At 38.3% G+C, this 15,652-nt stretch overlaps 1 protein-coding gene across 2 annotated transcripts in view; it reads right to left on the reverse strand.

Moving 5' to 3' along the window:
• Positions 1 to 15,434, reverse strand: part of NPLOC4 (NPL4 homolog, ubiquitin recognition factor) — a 58,534-nt gene extending 43,100 nt beyond the window's left edge. Inside the window, exons 1-7 of one of the 2 annotated variants that reach the window (XM_021000841.2) lie at positions 15,239 to 15,434; positions 11,178 to 11,258; positions 8,020 to 8,132; positions 5,296 to 5,472; positions 3,826 to 3,874; positions 2,868 to 2,962; positions 659 to 782 (exon numbers count right to left, since the gene is read on the reverse strand). In XM_021000841.2, coding sequence (XP_020856500.2) covers positions 659 to 782; positions 2,868 to 2,962; positions 3,826 to 3,874; positions 5,296 to 5,472; positions 8,020 to 8,132; positions 11,178 to 11,258; positions 15,239 to 15,253 — 654 coding nt within the window. In that variant the 5' untranslated portion in view covers positions 15,254 to 15,434. The remainder of the gene's footprint in view (positions 1 to 658; positions 783 to 2,867; positions 2,963 to 3,825; positions 3,875 to 5,295; positions 5,473 to 8,019; positions 8,133 to 11,177; positions 11,259 to 15,238) is intronic. The other variant, XM_021000840.2, reaches the window with a different exon arrangement.
• Positions 15,435 to 15,652: the final 218 nt, after the last annotated feature.

Genomic DNA, 15,652 nt, shown 5'->3' on the forward strand with positions numbered 1-15,652 from the left:
TATTTAAAAGTTCACGGACGCAGGTTAAGAACCTCTGTCTTAAAGGATTATTTATTAAAATGTTGGCTCAAATAACTTTTATGGAAAATAAAATACACAATGCTTAAGAAACTAGGGGGAAAAAGGGAGGGGGAGGTCACTGGAGAGGCAAGTGGGAAAAGGCATGTAGGAAAGTACTCTAATTTAGGGGTAATGAGTACAGAATATTCTGATTAGCTTTATATTTGATTTTCATCTTTTACTATATCCTTGAGTTAGGAAGTTTGTTCTCCATTGTGATCTATAACCCAAAACTTACCTTTTGCTAAGCACTCAGAAGCACCAAAAAGGAACAGCTTGTTAATTGTTTTATCTCAGAGGGAATCAAATTAGGGCTATAGCCTGCCAGTCTCTACCGCACAGAGTACAAGACAAACACTGATGATATTTTAGACATTATCAAGTAAGAGAGAACACTGTACTATACAGTGCAGTGAAAAAGGAAAACCTGCAGTCTAAGATTCTGTCCCCTCAAGAGCTGAATTTCTCTGATATCTGATGACCTCAGAAGAGTCAACAAATCAATCAATCATAAAGTGCCTTTTATGCTTATTGCCTGTATACTAGGTGCTTAAGAGACACTTTTCTGAAAGTCTTCTATTACAATGTAACAACTCACCTGTCTGTTCAGTGTGATGGCACTTGGCTGGCACTTGGTACAAATGCCATTAGGCCACGGAAGATGTCCCTCACAACCGGATTTAATCTTGCAGCTGATATTCTCCAGGGCAACAAACTTCCCCCTAAATAAAAAGCAGCTTTAATTAAATATCAAAATGTGGCCTGGGGAGAGCAGAGAGAGATGCAAAAGAGTATGTTAAATACCTTATATTTCACGAACAGGATCCTCTCTAAGGAGTCAAACATCTGCCAGGCAGGAGAGGAAGTACGTGCTAAAAATGATTCTATTGCAAATAGCTAAAATTCTTGCACATTTAAAAAAATGAGCTTCTGTTCATTTGGATTCAACAGGGATAAAACCAGTTTTATCATAAAAACCTAATATTTTATTGCCAACACCTATCTATTATCACTGACATCTATGACTATTTTCAAGAACACTGTTTAACATCTACTTCTTTGGCTATATTATACTATCCTCTAAAAATTTTCCAAAGCTGCTTTAATTAGTTTCATTAGCTATCAACTTTTTATCCTAGTAATTCTAAACTACCTATCTCAGTCATTTAAATAATTCAGGAAAAATGCACAGGTATTGGTGAGAAAATCATACCTTAGTTCAGTTAAACACAAAATCGTTCTATTTGCCAAAACCAAAGTTAAGAGCAACGACCCAGAAAGCAAGAGTTATACATCTGATTCTATCACTGACTAGCTTTTGTTGAATCTGGACAAGTAACTTCATCACAGGGTGCCAGTCTTCCTGAACGCAAAGTATTAAAAATACACAAGTGAACGTAATGGTATGGTTAATCTATTTTCATAATCAATAATAGGCCAGCATATCAGCAAATGAGACATAAATGTACACTTGCAGACATGAAGTCCATTTTTCCAGACGTCACAATAAATGCCTCCCCTACTACAACAGATTTTTCATAACACCACTATAGACTAAAAAAAAAATTAATAAAAAATGTTCATGGTCCATCTGTCACTGCCCCTCCCTCTAATTAATAAAAGCCTTACAAAGTTAAAGTCCCACTAAGTAAACCTCCCTGCTTTTATTTTGGCAATTTACAGTTTTACATGCTGGCATGCAAGAATAAGAGTGAGATTCTATTTTACCTCCAAAACAGACTCAAAGAAAAGTGTTCTAAGATATCAATGGCTTGTCAGAGCAAAAGCCGCCATCAAATGGACAATGCTTTCTTCACTAAATGTTGCAGATCTGAGTTCAATCACTGCCTAGTCTTACTACATTAACAAGAATGTTAAAAGACTAAGGTGAAATTCACTTGTTTGATATGGTGTATCTCTAGCACACAGAAGAAAACCCCACAGGCAATGTCCAAAATGGGTTGGATCAAAATGTTTTAAACTGGATTCTTTTTCTGCCACCGCCAAACTCAATTCTGGCTAGGGCTACATTTTTTTTTCCCATGTTGACGTTTAATTAGTGAGGAAAACTGTTTTCAATTCCAACTGCCAAAGTTCCATCATGCTCACAACCAAACTTCCTCTGTAAGAATAATAACGAAACTGGAAAAGTAGAGCTACAACCAGAACAGTTAGTAAAGGCTGAGAAATTCACGAGCCAAAACCATCCTGCTATGTTTCCATAGTAGAGTGGTCTTAGACTGCACAAAACTCTAGCTTATTCATCTACCCCCTTTAAGTATTACACCCAAGAGCCTGATAAGATCATTAAAATTGTCCACTACGATTCCTCAACGGTTGTTATTTGGGGTTTCTAACTTTTGGACCAGAAGCACAGAATGATATTGACCCAGAAAGGACTATAGAGATCATCAATATACCCCCATGTCCCTGAAGCCCAGAGAGGTTATATCATTTGTCTGGGGGTCAAAGAGCTACTACACATTGGAGGTAGGGTTCAAATCCAAGTCTTCCTGACTCTCCAGTACTATACTGTCTATATCATGCCATACAGCCCCTCACAGACACCTCCACTGAACTTCAGAGCCACCTACCATTGGTTAGCTAATTGGCAATCCCCTAACTTAACTTTTTTCCCCCTAATTTGAACAAAATTAACTATTTTAGGGGTTTCTTCCCATATGACAAACTAAATCAACCCTGTTTTTATCATTCCTATACCTGGTGGCAATCATGGGGTGACTGCTAGCAATGCAAAAAGGCATTCCTTTCTGTTAAGATGAAATCATTGTAGTCTAATTGCTTACTTATCAGCCCCTCCGGTCAGTTTTCGAATGTAGGCATGGAAGGACATATGCTTCACAGGAGGTTCAAGATGGTTCAAGTAATCTTCATCAAATGGCTGCCAAAATGCAAATGTCAAAAAAAGTCTGGTTATGCACCTGTCTAAAAACATGCTGGTTACTGAAAAACAAGCAAACTGGATTCAACTGCTTACAGAAAAATAATCTAGCAGCACATGCTCCCTCTATAAGCCAGGCACTAGTGACAGAAAAAAAAAGTGGATGCATCGTTTTAATTTACAATTCTGTTCAAAATCCCACAGATTTCCTCCTTATGTTTATATCTGCTCCACCAAAAAAAGTCCCCAATTCAAGGAAGAACTTAACAAAAAAAGTGCCACAAGAAGTCAGCTAAGCCTATCCAGAAAATCAAGGTGGTCTTGCTATAAATTCAGGGCTCCTAGTTACCAGTCAGCATTATCATGGAAACTCTTAATCTCAACAGGGCAAATTGGTAGAGGAGACCTAAGATTAGAGGCAGAAGTAAATCAATACAATGACAAGCATAAAAACTGACAAGCAGAGCTTTGTGTCAGTTTTTTAAAAGGATTGGCTGGGGAGTCCATTGTAAATGGTGTCTCTTTATCACAGTAAAACAAATGCTTTAACCATACATAATCTGCAGAGAAGGTCACTACCATAAATAAGGACTCATCCTGTTTCTGCAGCTCACACTGGTGGGAATATGAGGCCCATGGCAATAAATACGTTAAGTTCTTCAAACTGCTACTACTGATCAAGGAGAGATTTAGGGAAAGTATTTAGATAGTTCTATGAAAGAGACTATCAACCAACACTAAAACATGCACAACACGTATGTGCGCACACACACACACACACACACACATACACACTCTCTCTCTCTCTCTCTCTCTCTCTCTCTCTCTCTCTCTCTCTCTCTCTCTCTCATAAAAATTCTTACCTCGAGAGGTACACAGTGCACACACTTTCCCAAAGGACCATGTCGGCAACTAGGAAGACCATAGGCCAAAAAATAATGAACATAGATTAGTTTGTTTTTCTGCTGCTGCCTACCATTTTCCCCATTAAAAAAATACATCCATCACTTAAAACATGATTATGTAGAAAGCTTTAAAGATGTTTAAGAACATCTTTTTTTCTGCTTTCATAATTTCTTTATAAAAGATTTTTACTAATATCTTTTGCATTTTTTCACCTAAATTTCTCCTATCTCCCTCTCTACTCCAGGAAAGTCATTCCTTATAACAAAAAAATTTTTTAAAAAGAAATTAAAAGGAGAAAAAAAAATTCAGCAAAACTGATCATTACAACGGAAAAATGTGACACATATGCAAGTGTTCCATACCCATGCATTCTGTCCCATCACCTCTACTCTATGTCTTCTACTACATAACTTCCTATTGATAATATGTCAAAGTTTAAAAAACACATGCACATTCCAATTTGAAAAGATTTCCAATGAAGCTACAGGTAATAAAAGGAAGGCTAGTAATGGGTTCCTAGAAGGAAACCCAAATGTAGAAGGAGTGCTGCTAATGGTTACAGCTGAGACATGGATAAAAGCCAACTATAACTGAGTGCCACTTGTGGTTCTTTAATCTAAGAAATAAAAGTTGCTGATGCAGCATTTGGAATCTCAATTCTTCAATGTCAGCACTACATCATACTGACAAAATTATATAGTTAAAAAAGAGCCAGTACAACAGAGACAAACAATTTCTCTCAGAGATATGTTGAAATCTCTGAGCATAAACCAAGAGATTTCTGCTTGGTCTCTTAAAAAAAAAACCACACCTCAATATGTGTATGAGTGCACATACATTTTACATAAGCATGTGATTTATATAAACATTTAGAGAATAAGTGACTTCTTGAGCAATGAAAAACTCAAAGTAGAAGGACCATCCTACTTACATGTTATTAAAAATGTTTATTACAAATCCAAACTACAGTCATAACTTTTCGGCAAATAATTCAATTCTACCCATTTCAAACTGTTCAAGCCTCATTTTGCTGCCTAAATGATGAAGTTTTTAGAGTGTAGATCTCAAGTATAATCACTCTTAGGGAATGACTTAAAGTTTCTTTTTTCCCTTGGTCATTTTTCAAACTTTTTCCCAGGACTTTACAAATTTCTTCTGAAAGTGCATGTTAAGAGAAATTTTGAGTCTCTGAGAGAAAACTAACCAAATTATTTGATGTAAGTTTATCTGAGAAATGATTTAGATGTTACTACTCAAATTCAATACTTGAGTTTTTTATTAGATACTGATTAGACTCAGACTTACTCTCCAGTGCCTAGCTTTATTGGTTATCAGCCCACACTGGCCCCCTATATATCCCTATCATTTGTCTTTATTAAGATTGCTTAAATAAAGAAGAAAGAAATGAACTATATGATCACACTCACAGTTGTGGGTCTCGGTTCCTGTAAATCTTTCCATCCTGTTTGCTAAGGTATTGATCAATCTCATCTTCTACCACATTGGGAGCTCCCCAAGCACGTAATGCTTGGGAGGAGGAAGTTTCCATGTCAGATGAGGGTCCAGCAAGGCTCGAGGGAAACAGGAACAACAAATCGCCATGTCTATTCAAATAAGAAACATCAAATATATGCTTTTATCAATAGTAATTCAGTGAGCCCAATTACAAAATCAAACTAAATACATAGGGTCCCCTAACATAAGCAAATGATTGTGTCAACTATTATAATGAAGTCTCAGTTTTCATTATGCCAGCATCCTCTCGTTTTATATGTTCTTTAGCATAAGAAAAAATTATTGCTTTGTCACCTCTAATTGTCCTACACTCCAAAAAACAAAATGTTAGCAAATTTTCCATCATTTTAAATGTAAAATATGTTCTCTAGCACAGATTTATACTGGTGACTCAAAAGAAAACCCAATTAACACTCTAAATTCAAAGTACTATAATCTGGTACTATATAAAAATTATCTTTGCTAAAGCACTTTATTTTAATCATCCTAGAGGCTCCTGGGCCTCAAAGCACTTCAGGTATATAGAGATGGGGTATGAAATTAAGAAGTTAAGACAATCCACTTCTACTGTGTCATCTACTTACTAATTATACTTGACTTATACATGTTTAGAACCAAAAACTGCATGGATTTGAGTTCAAAGGACTCTGGTTTGTATTCTATTTCTGCTGTTTACCTGTGTGAGCCCATGCAAGTCACTTATGATTGCTAAGCTTATGCTAACTCTTCTACAAACTGTGACCTGCTTTATACAGCTGTTGTAAGGCACAAATGATATAATATAGATAAAACACTTTGCAAACTTTTAAGTCAGTTTACTATTATTGTTAATATTTTTATTAAAGTATTATTAGTTCTTTTCATCTCCTTTGCCCTACATAGAGTTCCATCTTTCCCACTCTCTCCAATACCAAAAAGCCAGAACAGGATAAAAGATGACCTAACACCTGAAAGATAGTTCTTAAGATGTAATATATGTCTTTACAAATTGAGGAGCACAAACATTTCCAATGACAGAAATGCATATACTGGTCCCCTATGACCTCTATATGAAATCTGCCTGATATATAAAGCCCTTCACAACCTGACCTCTTTCTACCTTTTCCATGACCTCCACACTCCATCGACATTGGTCATTTCCTGTTCCTCACACACAAGCCTCCTTCTCCAGCAGTGTCTCTGCACTAGATATCTAGCAAGCCAAAAGTTCTCTCACCTCTGCCTTTTAACTGTCCTGGCTTCCTTTAAGACTAAGCTCAAATCCCACCCTCCTCAGAAAGCCTTTCCTGGTCCCCCACACTGCCAGTGCCTTCCCCCAAGATTACCTTTTCTCTATTCTGTATATATCTTGTATGTACATAGTTGTTTGCATGTTGTCCCTCTCACTAGAATATGAGTTCCTTGAGGGCAGTAAGTGTTTCCACTTTTCTTTGTATGTCTGGCACATAGAAAATGCTTAATAAATGCTGATGATAAATAACTGACATAACATTAATTGGTTCCTGGAAAACACATCGGCAAATATTATGAGGGAGCAGTAGTTCCAGCAGAGGAAGGCATATGTAAATAAGCAATATGGCCCCCAGTATGGAAACTGATGCTCAGGAGAATTAGTTTCATTGCAATTCAACTATTATCTAGGATTACTGCTGACTACACAATTTGCAACTCTAACAATTGGCCAAACAGCAGGGTCCTGCAATATTATAATGAGGTTTGCTGATAACAAATTAATATGAGAAATGACACTGGTCAGAGTAATGTTACATGTGAGATCAATCAAAAACATTTATTAAGCACCTATTACGTGTTAGAATAACACTAAAGATGCCTATAATTTGCACTAAACTATCATGTGCTTCTTCTAAGTATAATGTTCAAAAAGCTTTATAAAGATCTTAATGCCCATTACAGAACATCTACTTCTTGACAGATTAGACCCATACAACATTGGCCACATAGCAACACACCAAACATACACCGGAGAGCCACAGAATTCATGCCATATAGTCCTCCAAGAAAGAGATCCCTGGAACCCATAGTGCCTTGGGATTGTACTAACTTAAGGGTTCTGCAGGCTACAAATGTGATCACAGTACATCCAGAAAACCTGCTTCAGTGTGGAACAATAGTGAAATCAGAATACTATAGATTGGGAGTCCCCACTGGCTCTGGTGTCTGGCTACAGAGGGAAGCAATGTCTTCAAGAGGATTCTGCTACCTCAAAAAAAAAAAAAAACACAGCTGCTTGTGGGGAAACCACCGTTGGCGCTCATGCACAACGGAGATCTTCAGGTATAAAGTTAATTGACTTGATTTCTTCCCAAAGAACTACATTCCAGGTCTTTTGTTCCTAAGAAGCTGAGTGTGCAGCTTATCCATTCTCAGTAAACTTAGGCTACAAATCTTTTCCCTCAATGACATACCTCTCAGAATACTGCAAGTCAATCAAATCTAGCTCAACAGTAACTGCAGACTCAGTTTGACTGCTTAACACCTTGTAAGAAATATGACAGCCCATATATTGGTCTGTAAATAGGAAAGTATCTAGACTGCCCTGAGGAGATAAGTTACAAATGAATTTACCTCAAGCAGACAACACTTGCCACATGAAACTCTCCCCACTGAGTACTTACTTAATTTTTAACAGGTTGAGGGATTTGTTTGGTGATGCTGTTATCTCTCCTGTCTTGTTTCTATTGATGTAAACTGAGAAACCATTATTCCGGAAGCCAAACTCCTTTGCAACCTAAAACAAAACCCAAAACAACAAAGGTATAAATAAACATACACACACACACACACACAAACACACATGCGAGCGTGAGAACACACCCAGATTTTCTAAGTTCTTAGGTTCAGAAAATACTGCATTTGATGGGATCCTTCATTACTATATTGCTAACTTTTGAGTAGTTTCCAAGAAAATGAATTCCCTCTGAAAGACAGGTGGCACCTCCTACATATATGCTGCTCAAAGAGTCAATTAGAGTAAGGAAATTAAGTTCAAAAGGAGCCAACTGCTCAAAGAGTCAATTAGAGTAAGGAAATTAAGTTCAAAAGGAGCCAATCCCTTAAACAAACATACAGATTGTCAACAGAAAATATGGTTAAAATAAATTTAATGAAAATATAAAGCAAAAGATATAATCACAATTTGATTCAATATTAATTAAGCATCGACTATGTACAAGGTAGATGAATAAAAGTTTCTATCTTCCAATAACTTATAATTTAACACAGAAGATAAGTAACTGTAATACAAATCAGAATATAAATGCATAGAAATGGTACAAATAGCAATGATCATACTTCAATATTTCAAGTATACATATTTAATTAGTGTAGGCATTTCCACTACAAAAAAGATTTCAATCTTCTGTTTGTTAATAGACAAGTCTTCCTAATAATCTGCCATGCCCCTCCCCCATCCTTTCATGCTCTCCCCCACCCCTTCCTCCCAAAATCAAACTCCCGGTGATGAGTTTCTTTAAATTATGCTAGACTGGACCTTGGAAACCAGCCCTACAATCCACTGCCAAGCCCCTATTTGAATCCATTCAGCTTGGTAAGACCTGCCAAAGTTTGCGATTTGCTGGCAGAGTCTTCAAGAATCCAGGGTCACCTTCACACCATGACAATGTATTAGAATAGGACTTTACTAGAGAAACAACAACAATAACAATAACGATACCTGATTTAATATAGTGTTTTATGTCTTACCAGGTGCTTTCTGAACTGCTATGAGAGTTACAAGGAAAATATTTTTAACTAGAAAGCACTGTTGGGTGAAAGATCATGGAAGTTTTCCTAATGGAGGTAATACCTGAGCTGGGTCTCAAAGGATGAGGATTATTTCAGCAGGAAGACAGGGGATGGGGAATAAAGTCTATGGTCAGAGCAAAGCACAAAGAAATAAAGAAGTGAGACAAATTCAGTGGAATGATGAGTAGTCCAATTTAGCTGGATAATGAAAGATATAATGAGGAGTACTGTCAGATTAAGCTAGAAAGGAAAGTGGATGTCAAACTGTGGTGGGCCCTGGCTGTGAAGCTCACAGAGGTGTAGCTTATTCAATAGACAACAGAGAACCATGGAAGGTTTTTGAGTGGTGGAGGTACATGATCAAAGCTGCACATTAAAAAGATTACTTTGGCAGCCATTTGCAAGACACATTGGAACAAAGGGACAATGAAGTTAGGGAAACACCTTAGTGCTCCTTCTCTCTTGTTTTGTATTTTAAAAAGCAAGTCTCTGATGAATTTGTTTTTTCCAAGATTTTAAAAATATATTTTTAAGTGTAGCTGGATACATTAAATTAAAAAACAAAAACAAAAAAACCAAGTCAAAGTAAATGATGAAACTTGAAACAACTTTCAACAAAGTCAAAGGTAAACAATATCCAAAATCTTGTAGAAGGGATTAATGAGCTGTGTGGAAGATCTGAATAAAGCTCTAAAATCTCTAAAATCTCTACAATTCTACAAAATATATGCAACAAACTTTTAAAAACCAGAGTTGGAAATACTAAATTCCCAAGGTGAAACAAAGTAAAATATTAAACTAGCTATCAAATGTTATCAAGTGTGATGCTATTAAGGACTAGATGACAAGACATTTATATTAATCAATGAGATTATTTATAAAATGGTGACACAGATAGAATAGGAAGAGTTAATAATACTTACTACCCTTACTTTTCTTAAGGCAATTTTTTTGAAGGGACAGGGTGGGATGCACTTTAAAAGCACGTTTCAGACCAGTTCTGTCTTTATTTTTATGAATAATTCTGGGAAATTTCACCTGGCCAATAGGTGTTCTATGATGGTCTGCTGAAGAGAATAGAAACAACAATGCTCACAAATCACATCCCATCAATATAATCCCTCCAGACTATCAACAGCTGGGGCTGTTATGTATGCACTCTCCCTAAGAAAGGCAAGATGCAACATAAACTGCTAGGAGGGAAGTACTGGGACTATAAATCAACCTCTTCTGCTAGCAAATCAACAGCAGAACTCCAAGGTCTGTCTTCTAGTTTCCCCTCAGGAAAAAAGCAAATGTTGATGTTTCTTGTTTCACAGTGTTTGATAATTCTATTTCTGAAACTGAACATCAAAGCCTCTAGCAAATAAAAGTCAAATCTTAGAATGCTTGTGGCAATCTCATAACCTCAAAAATTCAAAGTAAAGAATAATTAATTTGATTTACTCTTCTTATTTCCAGTTCATACTCTCCCCTACAACCTTTTTAGTAAGTCACTTTACTTTAGCTCAGTTAAATCTTTTATCTCTCTGATATAGTCCATGAAGAGATCTCATATAGAGCACCAGGATCATCTCACACTTCTAAAAAAATGCTAGCAAACATCTATCATTCAGATTAAAAAAGCAAAAAGAGTAAATTTAAAATTTCAGCAAGATCCCTTTGAGCCTTGCAGTTACTATTTTATGGCCTTTCTTCTTTTATTCATATTGTTTATATATTCAAATTGTTTCTAATTCATGGGTAGGTAACAAAGAGCATCAACAACAAATGGAAATATGGTTTAAATTAAATATCGTTTACTTTTCAAAAAATGTTTTAATAGCTTCACCAGCAAGTCATCTTCCAAGACCCCAAGTGCCAACCAGTTTTGCTACAAACCCAACACCAGGATTTTACAGAATGCCGACCCAATTATGACCACAGGGGTAGGGGAGAAGTGAGAGAAGACACTGGTGGGGGTTGGGGGGGGGAACAGCAGGCAGAGAAGGGTAAACTGCTGAAAGGTAAACACCAAAGTCACAAGTACCTTTTTCAAAAATGTTGCAGCTGTTTCTCTCTTTGTTGCAGTGATCCGCTTCACCCCCTCTGGTGATTGGACACGGATTATCTGTTAAAAATGAAACAAAAAAGAGTTACTGAGAAGCAACATAAAGTCCTGTCCCATTACCTGGTTCAGACAAAAATGACAGTAGCTTTTCAGCACTAAAACAAAGACTGTCACAAACTTCAGAAGCCATGGACCACACTCTTTTTCCTTCTCAATACCAAATCAATTCTTTCTAGAAAATGAAATGGTGAAAAGGAAGATTTGCAATCATCATCAGGTAATGTCGTGTTGTTTAAAAGCATGGCCTGACTTGCAAGTTTGAGATTATTCTGAAAAGAGCAATGGTTTTATGTTTTGTGCTGAATAACACAGCTTGCATTTTAGGAATTATAAAAGACTAGATCTGGGACAGTGAGATTATTTTTATCCTGAGCCTTTGAGATTTATTCATGAAAGAAAACATGAATTATCACTGAAAGAAGATTCAAAGTCCTTCTGAAAAAGAATTCACTCAATTCTGGAATCCTTTTACAAAAGCACTGACTGACCTGTAGTACAAGAAATCAAACCACCACTTATCCTTGGTAAGAAGTGAAAAAGAATTAAGAAACATAGTCTTATGCCATAATAGAGAAAACTTAATGCATTTTTATAGGAAGAGAGGATAGGAACTGGGACTTTTATTTCACTAGTGTAGGGAACTTCCAATGAGGAAACTTCCTCTGCTAATGCAGACAGGTGACTTCTCTGCAATTTAGTTTTAAAGAGCTGGCTGAGTTGATAAGAGATTAAGTGACTTGCCCAGGGTCACATAACCACTAATTGAGTCCTAGGTCTTCCAGGCTCTATCCACTATACCGCACTGCCTCTATACTTTTTATAGCAAGCCTAAAAGATTAGGTACATGGTAAGCTGGGAAGTAGATATGTTTGTCCACTGGGCAGAGAGGTCACCATTTTCCAGGAGGACTTAAATTTTATGTTTGAATCAAAGTTATTGCTTCATTCAAAGAGTGCTGTTGAAACAGAAGGACAATATTGTGGAAAAATAAATGCTGCTCCAACCATATGAACAGAAACTGTCCATGCAACAACAGACTGCCAGAAAGCACTTCTGCTATAGTTATTTTTCTCAACATGTACTGTACTGTTTATTGGATAAAAGTGCTAACTCATATGAGAAATGTACGATCTGTATAAAATTATTTCCACTATTACATGGCAAAATGCCCCACTGGCACATTACTCCTTGAACTTGACACATTCTGGGATAGAATTCATCAAGACTAATTCATGTCCTCCTAAAACAAAGAATCACAGGATTTGGAGCTGAAAGGAATCTTAAAGGTTTAGTCCAACCCCCTCGCTCTGCAGATAAGGAAACAGACTTAGAAATGTGAAATGATTTTCCCAAGGTCACAGATAATAAGCAAAAGACTCAGAATTCAAACTCAGATCCTCTGACTCCAAATGCAGTACTCATTATACTGTAACAATGGGCTTGTCTTTTTTGTCTAATAAATCACTAACTTTTGTCTAAAAAACTCTGTTGTCAATTTCCAAGTTTAAGGCAGTTTATTTCTTTGGATGAACACTATGGACATCCCATTCATTAAAAGTTTAGAAAACATAAATTTATGTTTTACCCTAAACTTTTTAACTCAGACTAGCCCTTTTAATTTTTGGATTGTTCATCTCACATGTGGATTCAGATTTCTGTAAATGTCTCCACATTAAAAAGTACTTCAATATTTCAATGTAAAACACATATTTATAAAAACATTTCCATTAATATTTGAATCCTCTAGTTCTAAATTAACTAGGAAAAAATATTCAGCTGCCTGTTCTCCCACAATAATTAAGAATATTAAAACTAATTCCTGAACTATTCTGCTCAAAAACACAAGGTACTTATTTTTCCTCTAAGAGACTGAACCCCAGATTTCTGAAGTAGTTCCTCAAACTAAAGAAATTATTCCGATTTGATCATTTTAAACAGTGTAGAACTGTATATGCTCCCAAATCAACTTCAAGGTTTCTGGTAATAAAAGATAAAACTAATTTGTACTAGTTCTAGAAGACACAAGAAGAGACACAGACCTGAGTATAACTACAAAATTTCTCCATACATGAAACAAGGACTACTATGATAGCTAGTATGTACTTCACAGAAACAGAATGTTTAGAATTAAAATTTTAGGGGCTTTAACCTTTTTTGGAGGGGAGGCACTGATCCCTTTGGAAGTTTGGTGAAGCCTATATACCCCTTCTCAGAATAATTTTTTTAAATCCATAAAATCATACACAAAGACTTACAAAGGAAAACAACTATACTGAAGAATAGTTATCAAAACATTTTTAAATAAGTTCCTAGAGTCCAGGGTTGTGGAACCCGTGGCCTCAAGGCGCTCTAGGTCCTCAAGTTCAGCCCTTTGACTGAATCCAAACTTCACGGAACAAATCCACTTAATAAAAGGATTTGTTTAGTAAAAGTTGGACTTAGTCAAAAGGCTGCACCCCCAAGGACCTAGAAGGCCATGTGTGGCCTCAGCGCTGCAAGCAGGTTCCCCACCCCAGTGACCTAGACTATAGGTTACAGTTAGACCCTCGGCTTTACTTTTGACTGATTTGATTATCTCAACAATACATTCAATATTCTTTAGAAGAAACTATCTAAACTCATTTTTCCCCTAAAAAATAGACAGATTTCAAAAGTGTAGTATGTGTATATGCGTTTAGTGGTACAGTCAAAACATTTGCACAAGACACCTAGCTTTATTAATGATGGTAAAGCCTTACAAAAGTGGGTTTTTTCACTTAAGAACTTTTCTGTAACAAGATCTGACCATTCTTACCCTAAATGGAATGGTTTCGTTTCCCTGTAAAGGGAAGGTACTAATGCAACTTTTTAAACTACCAACAGTTCGTAACCTATTTCTAGTCCCAAGTCACTTGATTTCTGTAACCTTATTTTTTTATTTCTGCAACCTTATATTTATTTAGAAGCATCAAGCCTTTGTTTTCCTAATTTTTCTTATATTATTCCTTCTCTTCCTCCTCAAAGATAGAATCGCCAGTGAATCTGGTGCCATAAAACAAAAAGCTAAAAAGAGGCAGGTGAGGTTGGTGAAAAGTCTAGAACGAAGAAGTTTGGCTCAACACAGATATCCAGCAAGAGCCGGTTTCACGAAGCGCTGCCAAAACAGCAGGTGCAAGAAGCACCATCCCCAAACCCAAACACCACTCATTTCACTCCACAGCTACTTCCCTTCGCATTATTTACCACCAAAATGCTACTGCCCCAATCATCCCTGATAATTTTCCTGAGTCACTTGCTTCTTGTGGTAAAGCACTTAAAACTTACCACAGCCTAAAAAATAACCACTTTCTGTGCTTTCTGATTAAGATTTAATTTTGCTGTAAGGTTTTAAGGGGCGATAAAGTCTCATTTTCCAAGCACAAGTCAGGAAAAGAAAAATGAACTTCCTTTTAGGCAAGCATTTGACAAGCTTTTCTTGGAAATCAAAAAGCAGAAAGTCACATTTACTGTACTTTTGTTCTGAACCTCCTCTGGAGGAGGAGTTTTTTTTCTGGTGTCCTTATTTGTAGCTACTCTGCTCCTTGGAATTCGTAAGGAGGAAGAGAAGGTGGGGGGCAGAAAGGAGAAAAGGGGAGGTGATGGAAGAGACCGGGTCGCGTTGTGGCCGCTGCTCTGGGAGAGGAGAGAGGGGGGCTCTCTTTATTTGGGACTTTTCCTCTCCTGGCCTCCAAGGTCGGGGTGTTCCCCAGGGCAGGCAGACTCTCCCCCGGACCCCGGAGGTCTCTTGGAGGCTGCGTCCCGGAGAAGACCGAGGAAGAGAAAGGGCCCAGATGGCAGGGCCAGGGAAGGGGGAAGCCAGAAGGCCCGAGAGCCAGGGGGCGAGGGAGACTTGGGTCACGCCCCGCAGGCCTCGGCGGTGAAATCTGCTGCCTCATCCCAAGGCGCCCCGCTCGGCTCGCCCTCCCCGCCCGCACCGGCCGGCCCGCGGGGAAGTGACTCACGATGCTCTCGGCCATGGCCGCTGCCGCCGTCGCCGGGCCCCGGCGCCCGGCCCCCGCCGCCCGAAGCCCCGAGTGTCCCGCAGCCGCAGCTCCGGCTCCAGCTCCAGCCCTCGCCCCGGCCTCGCTCCTCCGCCCGCTCTGCAGCCACGGCCGCCGCTCCAGCTCCGCCCGCCCGGCCTCAGCCTGCAGCCGACGTCCCGGTGCTACGCTCAACGCGCTCCCCCAGGCACGCAGAGCCGGAAACAAGGTTCCGACTTCCACCGCGGGAAGGTACCCCCGCGCCACCCCCCCCCCTCTCCCCTTGTCTGCGCCTCCCCCGCCCTGGGAGCAGTCCGGAGGCAACCCCACCTCCCCCTTCCCCCGGCCTACTTCTGTTCTGCAGGAGACATTCATCTAGCCCTAGCTAGCTCAAAA

Source organism: Phascolarctos cinereus, unplaced genomic scaffold (genome assembly GCF_003287225.1).
Source record: "Phascolarctos cinereus isolate Bilbo 61053 unplaced genomic scaffold, phaCin_HiC Scaffold_5;HRSCAF=322, whole genome shotgun sequence".
Lineage (NCBI taxonomy): Eukaryota > Metazoa > Chordata > Mammalia > Diprotodontia > Phascolarctidae > Phascolarctos > Phascolarctos cinereus.